Here is an 11,150-nt window from a genome sequence, read left to right as displayed (position 1 = left end):
TTGAGCTTGAGTTGAATGAAGCTTGCATATAGTTGAGTCGACCTTCCTTTGAGCCTAATTAAACATAAAAAAAAGAGCCAAGTTTCAATTGCACAATTTGTTCGTTTAAAATACAGTGCTAATTCTCTATAAATCGGGATATATTTTCATTTGATTTGACAACAAAGTCATAGAAAGTTTGTTTTTAGTTATTGTTATAGGAGAAAAACTTACGCAATATTCAACCGAGTCATCCCCATGCTCAATATTGAAACAATAATTTGTATAATAACTATCAATACATCATTAAAGCGGACGGGTATATAATGATGATACAACACAACAATCCCATAGACACTCAGTGTACACACCTTATTCTGACACTCAGTGTGCACACCGTATTCTAAGTCGATAGGCTTAGTGATGCTAGTGACATGGTAGTTTGATCAAAAACCTATGCTTACTAGTATGCTTCAACCTTAATTAGCTGCAACCCTGTGGTACTGTCATCCGCTACTACTACAGGATGATCCTTGTAAATATACCACCTAGCGACCACCAAGTAGATTGCAAAATTCACTATACTTAATATAGATAGCAACCAATAGAAGTTGTATAGTTTCCCGTGATTTAGGTTATTAGTGAGCCATGCCCCATTGCCTCCTTTCTCGGTGACCTTATGGACAATAAAGACTAGTGCCGAGCTAATAAAAAACCCTAATGATAGTGTGCTAATAAACAGACCAGTGCTCATAGTTTTCATACCTTTGGGGCACTCCCTTAGGAAAAAGTCTAATTGGCCTATGTAAGTAAAGGCTACACCAACTCCTACTAATAAAAATTGTGGCACTAGCCAGAACACACTCAATGGAACAATAGAAACCTTATTTGTAGTTGTGAGGCCTACTTGGGATGCTACATGGAGTCGCTTGATCTCGATGAGTGCAGCGGCCACCATGGCAAGGCAAGAGAAAATAAGGCCGATGCCGATGCGCTGAAGCGGTGTGAGGCCTTGAGGGTTGCCGCAAAGGCGACGAGCAATGGGAACGATGATGCGGTCATAGATAGGGATGGTAATGAGGATTGAGCCAACGAAAAAGGCAGTGAGGGAGCCAGCCGGGATATGGAATGATGAGCCAATGTAGCGATCCATGGTGGTGGCTTGAGAGACTGAGAAGGTGGTCATCTGAGCATAGACGGTCCAGAATATAATTGTGGTAGCCCAAATTGGGAGCATTCTTGTTACATTCTTCACCTCCTCTATGTCTGTCAGGGTTGATAATTGCCATCTGGTTTGGTTTGTAGTTGAATTATCATTAATTGCAGCATGGTCTAGGAAACTGCAACAGAATTAGAGAAAAAAATATGATCAAGAAATTAATCTAAATTTTTCTTATTTTTGTAACATATATATCAAACATATAAGCTGATGATGCTATGTTAATTTTTTCTTAGAAATTGTATTCGATTTTCTGTGTAGACCCAGGTTGCTCTTGGCTGAGCTCCATCCAGCCCAACTTTTGACCAGGCCACCGCACGGCAGCTCAAATTAGAACAATTGTACACTTTTTATAGTCTTCTAGCGAGAGAAAGGGATATATATATATATATAGAGAGAGAGAGAGAGAGAGAGAGAGTATACCGGAATTGCTTGGTATGCGGTAGCCTTTGCTTCCCTCCGGCGACCGCTGAGACGTCCACGTCGTACAATAACGTCGGGTCTGCCGGCAGCTCGAGCCGCCTCTTCCTCCACGCCGCCGTCACCACCGCGGCGATCTGCGTCAGCGGGCTCCCGACGAGCTTCTTGAACCGGTACCTCCTTGTCCCCGACAGGAAGATGGCGAGCCCGGCCACGATAGCGACCGCGCAGGCGCCGTACCCCCACCGCCTCCCGAACTCCTCCTGGACGTACACGAGCACCGTCACGGCCAGCAGCGAGCCGAGGCTGATGAAGAAGAAGAACCAGTTAAAGAACTGCATCATCTTCTTCTTCTCCCTCCGGTCAGACTCGTCGAACTGGTCGGAGCCGAACCCCGGCACGCTCGATTTCAGACCCCCGGTCCCGAGGGCCGTCAGGTAGAGAGCGAGGTAGAGAAGCCCGAGCTGCGTCCTGGACGCGCGCACGCAGGCCGCTGTCGGCCCGCACGCCGGGGGACGCAGCCCGGCGACCGCGGTCGATATGGTGAGGATCGTCACCCCCTACATAGAATATTTATCTAATCCATATTTTGATGATGATGTGAGAACAATGACACTTATGCTGGAATTGGTGGGCTTACCGTGGCCTGGACGGCGGCGAAGATGGCGATGGTGAGGTAGCGGCCGAGGAAGGTGTCGGCGACGAAGCCGCCGAGGAGGCAGAGCATGAACGACGTGCCCATGAAGTTGGTCACCACGTTCGCCGCCTCCACATTGTTGAGGTGCATCGTCCCCGTCAGGTAGGTCACCAGGTTCACCGCGATCCCCAGCGTCGTCAGCCTCTCGTTCAACTCCACCCCTGCCCACACGAAATTCAAAGCACCCATTCAAAAAAGAGAGCACACACACACCTAACACTATCTTATACCTTATAAAACGACAACAACAATAATAATAATTATAATACAATAATAACGGCTACCTAGGATCATGGCGGCGCTGGCCCAGCCGCCGGTCTGGGATCGGGCGGCGGGGTGGCCTTTGTAGTCCCAGGCATCGGAGATGATCTTTCTCGGACCGTCCGTTTCTGGGAGGCCTACCATCTTATGACTACGCTGAGAGTGTGTGTGTGTGCGTGTGTGTTTATGTTATGGATGAGAGTGTTATGGATGAGAGAATAATTTGTGAGCTGAATAGAGAGAGAGAGAGAGAGAGAGAGAGAGGAGAAAGTAATCTTTTCTGGGTGAGGGCAGGGAGAGGAGCAGCAGCTAGGGGTGGTTTATATAATGGAATCATTTGCAATTAAGTTGCATAGAAAAAGAACTACCAAGCACTAGGAGTGATGCCACTACTAGCTAGATTACTCCTAATTGCTATGTTCAACACCAAGAGGTGGGAATTGCAGCTAAGTAATCACTCTGAACAGTGAAATTAGTTTAGCTATTTTTGTCCTTCCTTCAAGGGAAAAGTAGGGCAACATCACTTTGAATCCTTTATTGTAATCAATTCAATCTTTGTCATGGGAATTAATGCTGTTTGATCATCAAGGCAAGGATTGCTCATCACTTATTCTCATCACGTTGAAACATTTTTTATCTGCCAAGCATGAAACCCTAACCCTAACCATAGCCATTAATTATCAACTTTTATCTGTTTAGCCAATCGGAACCCTGCTAAGTTGGCTTAAGTGGATGCTGTGATGTACACATATAGTTAAAGGAGAGGGCCAGGTCCTTGTCTAAAACACCAGCCTGGTGGGAGACTATTAATATCATTATTTCCTTCTATTAATATCATTTTTTTCGCATATTTAACATATATCTTTCTCTAGAGAGAGGGGTTGCTAGATTAGAACTAAATATGATCAAGGTTTTAATATTTTACTTAACAATAGTGCTGATAGAGGTGGAACTTAGGACTTCCTGTTCTGATATAATACTTCATCAGTTTACTCTTAGATCTTATGACTCTGTTTACTTGTGGAATAAGATAAATTTAGAAGAAGTATTTTAATTTTTAATACTAAAAGAAGAGAGCTAATATCAGTATAAGCAATTATAATATTTAGTTGAATATTAATATAAAAATTAATAATTAAATTTGATGTGATATAAAGTTAAAATTAAAGTATTGAAGAATAGTTAATTTGTATTAAGAATTTGTGCCATTTTAAATAAATAATAAAAATACCTTTGGTTGGATGTAAAGTAGTATCAGTAGTATATATTTATCTAAAATTATAATATTTTTTATTACAACTAGGGAGTTAAAATGTTCCATTTACCTGCACTACATTGGATTTAATAAGAATTTTTTTGTATTGCAGACGAAAATAAATAATTTAAATTTTCTCAGCACTTACTCTCATAAACATCCCTGCATAAGCACTACTTCCCACATTTTTTAGTATTTTTAATATTTAAAAAAAATAAAAACTTGCTTTTTCTAAGTTACCTTGTCAATGCCTATATTGAGCTGGTCATATCTAATTGTTCTATACTCTCACAATCATATAGTTTTTGTTTTAGTTCTTCTTTTCTGACTTAGATTTACTATTTCAAATAACGTATATGTCAATAGGTTAGTCAAACTGTTCTCTCAGCAATGGTATTTTGATACTTTTAAAAGTATGATTACTTAATTTTTAATATAGTAACATTAATTAAGTTCTAATAAATAATTCTACGTGTGCGTGATCGAGATTGGCTAACAAAATAGGGCGAAATCTGCATAGATTTAAGAATGTGTAAAATATTTGAAATACTAATTGTATTATACTATTTTTTATTTTTTATATTCACAAATATTAATGTTAATCTATAAAACATGGCCTCGCATACTCAAGATATCGATAAAATTATTTTAGTTTCCTAATCATTTAAGCTCCATAATTTTAATTAGGGTTTGTTTATATGTTTACAAATTTACCCTTTTTAAATCTTTTTGTTTATATATATACCTCTCAAAAATTAATTCTTATATAATTTTTGCATGAATAGCTGATGAATGCCTCTCACCGTTAAAATTTCATCAATTTAACAATAGAAAGACAAGATTGTCGCTATTATTGTTTGCATCCATTCTATTCTACTAAGAATTTTCATGTCTTTTTATTTTCTAAGTTACTAAGATTCTAACCTGCAACCGTCAAAAAGCCATCCGTTCAAATATCAAATTTTGAGAGATATACATGCAAATTAAACCGATCTATTGATAATACTTAGACCACATTAATTCTTGGAGTTAAATTACATTTAACTGTACCTGTCCAAAACCCTAGTGAGAGAAAGGGTATCATACAGGATATCAATAGTTGCAAAGTCAACTTATATTGCTAGATTTTAGCCATTAGTAATATCTCTCCATCATCATCATTATCATCATCAGCAATAAAATTCAAGGAGCTAGAGAGACGAGAATACACAAGTGGGTCAGATGAAGATCATCCAATATTGGAGACCCTTCTTCTAAACCCCCATTAAATACTCCATAATGGATGAGAGAGAGAATAAGAGAGAGACCATTGCAATACGTGGAATATTGGTCATCAGGTAGGTTGTTTTATTTCCCAACTCTTGTATCTAGAAAATAAAAAGAACACTTTTTGACAAAAAAGATTTCTCCAACTCCAACCATCCCCTTGTGTTATAAGTCCAACTCACTAGAAGCCACAAGAATTTAGAAGAGCTTATCTATTCATTAAAGAGTAGTGAGATTACCTAAGTTGGAGGTTAAGCAGAAGAGTTCTGTTGAAATAATTAAGCAGAAGAGGATGGTGTATATTAAGCCATGCAGGATGATGAGAGTGACTCTTTGTATAAGTGCAAGTGCCGTAGGGAAGAGTGTAGAGTTTGATTCCAAGGTGCCAACCTAATAAATGAGGAATAATAAACACCATGATAATATTAAGAGGATCTATCCCAAATCCGATTGGGATTAATCGGAATTCTTGTGTGCCCATCTGTGTATGTCGGTCAGATGATTCTAATCACACTCACTCAAATCCTACGTCCTCAGTTTTATGGCCTATATATACACTTAATCTGCGAAACCCCTTTAAATCTATGATCTAATTTATTTCTCTAGCTTCGAAGCATTCAAAACTTAACATATTCATGGCAAAAAGACCTAGCTAATACTTTTCTTTTTAAAATGAGACAATGTTCACTCTCTCAGTTCCATTGGGTCATAATTGTGCTCATCTATATCAATCAATACATATAGTTCTTGACCAACAAAATGTTGTGATAAATGCCAAATTCAGCTCCCGCTCCCCCCGCCCAACCAATTTGGGAAAACTCAAATAATAGTGCTAATAGTAAAGGAATAGCAATCAAATACTCCTAATCAAATATTAGACACCCTATTACAAGTAATCTTAAAAAATAGAAGTAATAGAGAAGGATTATGTGGTTCGGCGATATGCCTATATCTACGGGTGAAGTAATCTTCAATCCACTATACAAATCTCCAAATACAAAAAGTTTTCTCAACTCTAATCTCCCTCAATACAATAGTGGCTAGCTCTCTTAATTTTTCTATTAAGCATAAAGCTCTAAAATTTCAACTTTAGTATTTATAGGTTGACTTAAAGTTGAGAAAATTTCACAGGGCATTCAAACACCTATAGGCCCGTTCCAACGCCCCTAGAATTCAAATTTGATATGCAGAAGGACGTTCAAATACCCATAGGGCCGTTCGAACTCCTATAGAGTTCAAATCCTCTCAAGCTTTTGCGTTCAAAAGCTCTAGGGCCCGTTCAAATCTTGATTTGAGCGAAACTTCAACAATTATCCACCTTGGTGAAAATCTCAAGACTTCAAAAAACTACCCTCCACCATTGTAAAGTGACTGAAATATCCCAAAATTAAATTGCCTACAAATTCACGCTCTAAAACGCTAAATCTAAAATTAGTCAAACATGAGTGACATGATCAAATTTAAACAATGTTGGAACTTGATCTTTGTCACCACTTTTCGTCAATATATCTTTAGGATTATCTACGGTCTCAATCTTTCAAAGAAAAATATCTTTTTTTTCTAAGATTTCTCTCACAAAATGTAATCAGATATCGCTGTGCTTTGTCTTAGTTCTTCACCAAATAAATTGCACTTTGGCTATCACAATGTATCTCCACCTACTCTTGGATACACCCAAGTCATCTGGCAAGCCAATTAATAAAATAGCCTCTTTTATAGCCTTCGTCACTGTCATATACTCAACCTCCGTGGTAAATAAAGCAATCTACGACTGCAAAGTAGACCTCCAACGCACTAGCCCTCTAGCAAGTGTGAATACATATCCTCTAATAGATCTGTGCTTGTCCAAATCATCTGCATAGTTCGAATTCACATATCAAATAAGATGTTGACTAAGTTCATCTTTCACAAATTTTCGTCCAACTCCTAAGGTACTATAAATGTATCTCAAATCCACTTCACCGCCTACCAACGAGCTTTTCTCGGAGCATGCATGTATATGCTAACATGTTACGAATCAAATCTGGACTGATCCAGACATAAAAAAATTATAAAATTTAGATAATGTAGCCTCGTGAATTAGGATTCTAATGACTCTAATTTCACCTAAATTGGAGGTCGGGATAAAAGTTAAAAATAAAATAGTGGAGATAGGTCGGAACGGTAAATATCCGATGTTGCGGCGATCGTCATAGGGTGATAGACGACCAAGGGTGGTGGTGGACGGTCGTAGGGTAGGGTCGGGTGGTTGTTGGAGGAAGGTAGCGGCTAGTGTTTGGAAGCTTTGGAAGTTCTAGAGATATGATCTACTCCTGGAAAGGTAAAGACGATCTAACGGCTACGATAAAATAGTAAATACGGTAATAAGAAAATAACTAAACTCAATAAATTCTCAATGCTTAAATGCTTGGATTATTGGATGAATAACAATAAACTAGGACTTGTCTTAGAGACTTACATGATTTAATTGAACTTAACTTAGTGGCTTACATGACTTAATTAAACTTGCTTTAGTGGCTGGCTTACATGACTTAACTAGACTTAGCTTAAGAGCTTACATAAGCATGAATCAATTAAAAGATAAATAGGCTCGATCTATCGAGCCTAATGCCCTCATGATGCAATCTGATCTAACTTGGTTCCATTTCTTTTAGAGAAAAATTCGATTTAAGCAAGTATCAACAAGGCCGATCACTCATCCGCTTGTAAATTCTTGGTGTAATACTCACTCGTAAATTCTTTGTGATTTAATTTTTCACTGATCAGGTGTGATCAGTCTCATCCGTGTAAGAATTTGGAAACATAAAATGATTTGGGTTTTTGTATATTGAAATTATATGGAATTTTTTGACCTAAATTCCCTCAAGGTGTCCACGATGATTTTCATGCCTTTCATTGCTCTCGAACTGCATGTCCTCAATCTCCCTGTGAGTTTTGTTTACCACAAGGAGGAGGGCCCCATGGTAGGTTCTGCTCTAGGGCCCACTTATTTGAGACATAATCTACCCTAGCCACGGATGACTAGGACTAAATGCTAGCCATGAGTGGTTTGAGCCAAGGTCTTAATGCATGTGGTTTAGGCCATAGCTCAGGTGCGGATGGTCCAAAGAAGGTGTCGATGGTGGTGGCTTGGACCGAAAGTACTTAGATCGCCGTCGGTGGAAAGGCAGGATTTTTGGCCCTATCTTCCACTATGGCTAGGGAAGACGGTGTTGGGGCCATTACTAGGGGTTCTCCGATACGGTAGGGGCGGCTTGGAGGGTCTGCGGTGGTGGAGGGATCTCCACCACGACCAGAGGAGGATTGGTTGTGGTGGTTTGGACCTCCATCTCTTTCAAGGGTGGAGTTTTTCTCGCCGTGGGTAGTTGATTCCAGTGTGGCTAGCGATTCTGGCTACACTGGGGGCTAATGTCAAGCTAGGACAATTATTGTCAAGGCTTGGATAGCTTTGTCCATCCTCTTGGAGCTCTTCGTTGCTCTCTACGATAATTTTTGCAACGAGTCCATGGACTCTACCAATGCCTTCGCCTACATCGATGGCTCTTTACTGACCGTTGCTAGTGGTACTGAGGAAACCTCCACAGGCATTGAGATGAGTTCTTAGTCCTTCATGGGCGCAATCTTCGCTGGTTTAGCTCTGGATCACGTGTTCACCATCGTCTGAGGAATATCGACTCTGATACCAATATTACAAACTAGATCTTGACCCACCGGATGTAAGAAAATTATAAAACTTTAGTGGTAGCCTCATGAGATAGGATTCTAATGGCTCTAGTTTCACCTAAACCAGAGGTTGGGATGAAATGTTAAAAATAAAATAATGGAGATAGATCAGAATGGTAAATATCCAACATTACGGTGGTCGTCGGAGGGTGGCGAATGGCCAAAGGTGGTGGTGGACGGCCGTAGGGTAGGGTGGCTGCTGGAGGAAAGTGGCGTCTAGGGTTTGGAAGCTTTGAAAGTTCTTTGGATATGATATACTCCTAGAATGTTAAAGACGATCTAACGGCTACAATAAAACGATAAATGCGGTAATAAAAAAATAACTAAACTCAATTAAATCTCAATACTTAGATGCTTGAATTATTGGATGAATAATAAAGAAACCCTGCCCCTATATATATAGATGTAGGGTATAATGAGTCCTATTTCGACTAGCCCTAAAGACTTATACGACTTGAACTAGAACTTGCCTTAAAAATTTACATGACTTAATTGAACTTGTCTTAGTGGTTTATATAATTTAATTGAACTTGCTTTAGTGATTTACATAACTTAACTAGACTTATCTTAAGGGCTTATATAAAAAATAAATAGGCTCGATCTATTGAGCCAGAGCCCAATGCCCTCATGATGTGATCTGATCTAACCTAGTTTGCAACATAATAATGCTGATGGCTTGTGAAATATCCGACCTCATGCACACCATCGCGTACATCAGGCTTCCAACTATGCTTGCATATGGTATCTTGGACATGAAATCTGTCTCGGCATTTGTACTCAGTGACGTAACTGCACCAAGTCTAAAATGAGGTGCCAATAGGTACTAACTAATTTTATCTTATTGTAACTTTCGATTCCATAGACTAATGGAAGATTTTTCTTTTTAATGGTAAAAGAAAGAGGGATCAAACAAATGACAAAAAAAGTGTAAATGATAATAATTATTTCTAAATTTTGGGAAATTTATAGATGAAGTTTATTTGGCCTTTTGCAACTATAGTGTCATAATCCCTCGAAGGTTGTCATTTGCTATTGTGAATTAGGATGATACCGTAATATTTTTCTTACAAATATCCAGTAATAGTAGGGGTGTAAACGAGGCTCAAAATTAATTTCGAGTCAATTTTGAGTTTAAGACTTGGCTCAGCTCAACTCGAGCCGAGTTAAATCGAGCCTATTATCGTGCCATACTAAAATCGAGCCAAGCCATATCGACCCCGAGCCAAGCTAAGAACTATTCAAGTTGAATTAAACTTTAATAGTTAAATTAAATAAAACTTTACTAAAGCTATAAAATTTAAAATTTAACCAATAAGTATAATAACAATACAGCTTTAATAATAAAGTTAATATCAAATTATCAAATAAAAAGGCTTCATGCCAATTTCAATTTTTAACATAGCATTACAAGCAAGTCAAGAATTATTAAGCCGAACAAAATTAAATTAAATAAAGCTTTATTCTGCCTCTGCGATCGCCTCTTTGCCCTCATCATCGTCGAAATGGTGCCTCGCCAATCCCTTCTCCTTCTCCTCCACTACCGCCGCCTTCGTCGACTTTTCCTCGATCCATTTCCCCCTACACCTTTGGCACTCAATTCGGTTGCCTCTTCTCGAGAACACCTTAGATCGACGATGAGAAAAAAGAGGGCATCAAGGATCCCGGCACTGTTAACCCGAGCCAAAACAAAGGTCTTGGCTCGGGTTAACAGTGGCTACTCAATGGAGTCTTCTCCATGGCACCCAACGCTGATGACAATGCGATGAGTTAGCCACAATCTCCACCGGCACCGCCACGACGATGGAGTGATTTCGGGGTTCACTGTGTATTTGAGCCTGCATCTAAGGCCAAGCCTCGGCCGTCGGAGGCACCACATAGCCGATGCAAGGTTCTCAAGAGAGCTTCGGAGAGTGAAAGCATCGCAGCCCATTGCTATGGGTTGGTCAGCTCCACTACATCGCTCCACCACAACAATTCGAAGAAACTTGGTGACTTGGGTAGGTTGCGTTGATGATTTTGTCAGCTTAGAGGAGGAGAAAGCTTGCCGGGAAGCAATCTTGTTGATGGTGGAGAAGGAGTTAGAGCAAGATATATGCGGCGAGCTAAGGGATTTGTGAGTGTTAGGATAGAGACTTTAGGGTTTGGAACTTTAGATTGAAATATATATCGAGCCTATCGAGCTGAGCCTGAGCAAGCCGACTCTAGCTCAGGCTCGATTGGAAATTCAAATCGAGCCTAAATTAAGCCTCAGGCATGGCTCAGCTTTAGCCAAGTCGAGCCAAGCCCGAGCTTCAATTGAGCTGAGCCTGAGCCAAGCTTGAGCCTCTCAT

At 39.6% G+C, this 11,150-nt stretch overlaps 1 protein-coding gene across 1 annotated transcript; it reads right to left on the bottom strand.

The window, feature by feature from the left end:
* Positions 1–238: 238 nt before the first annotated feature.
* Positions 239–2,945, bottom strand: LOC140801015 (protein NRT1/ PTR FAMILY 6.3-like). The gene is made up of 4 exons (XM_073155994.1): positions 2,600–2,945; positions 2,259–2,476; positions 1,622–2,178; positions 239–1,319 (listed from the first exon to the last, which is right to left on the bottom strand). The coding sequence occupies exons 1-4, from the start codon at positions 2,718–2,720 to the stop codon at positions 443–445; spliced, it is 1,773 nt and encodes a 590-aa protein (XP_073012095.1). The 5' UTR covers positions 2,721–2,945; the 3' UTR covers positions 239–442.
* Between the last annotated feature and the right edge of the window lie 8,205 nt (positions 2,946–11,150).

This window comes from Typha latifolia, chromosome 14 (genome assembly GCF_019914945.1).
Source record: "Typha latifolia isolate L0001 chromosome 14, TyphaL0001v2, whole genome shotgun sequence".
Lineage (NCBI taxonomy): Eukaryota > Viridiplantae > Streptophyta > Magnoliopsida > Poales > Typhaceae > Typha > Typha latifolia.
This window is presented reverse-complemented; position numbering and strand designations above follow the sequence as displayed.

What these genes read in the sequence shown, in the direction of transcription:
- LOC140801015 (XM_073155994.1), bottom strand. Translation starts at nt 2,720, where the DNA reads ATGGTAGGCCTCCCAGAAACGGACGGTCCGAGAAAGATCATCTCCGAT. An exon ending in CAGCGCCGCCATGATCCTAG is followed by an intron (nt 2,477 to 2,599) that starts GTAGCCGTTATT and finishes TCGTGTGGGCAG; the next exon opens with GGGTGGAGTTGAACGAGAGG. An exon ending in TCGCCGCCGTCCAGGCCACG is followed by an intron (nt 2,179 to 2,258) that starts GTAAGCCCACCA and finishes TATTCTATGTAG; the next exon opens with GGGGTGACGATCCTCACCAT.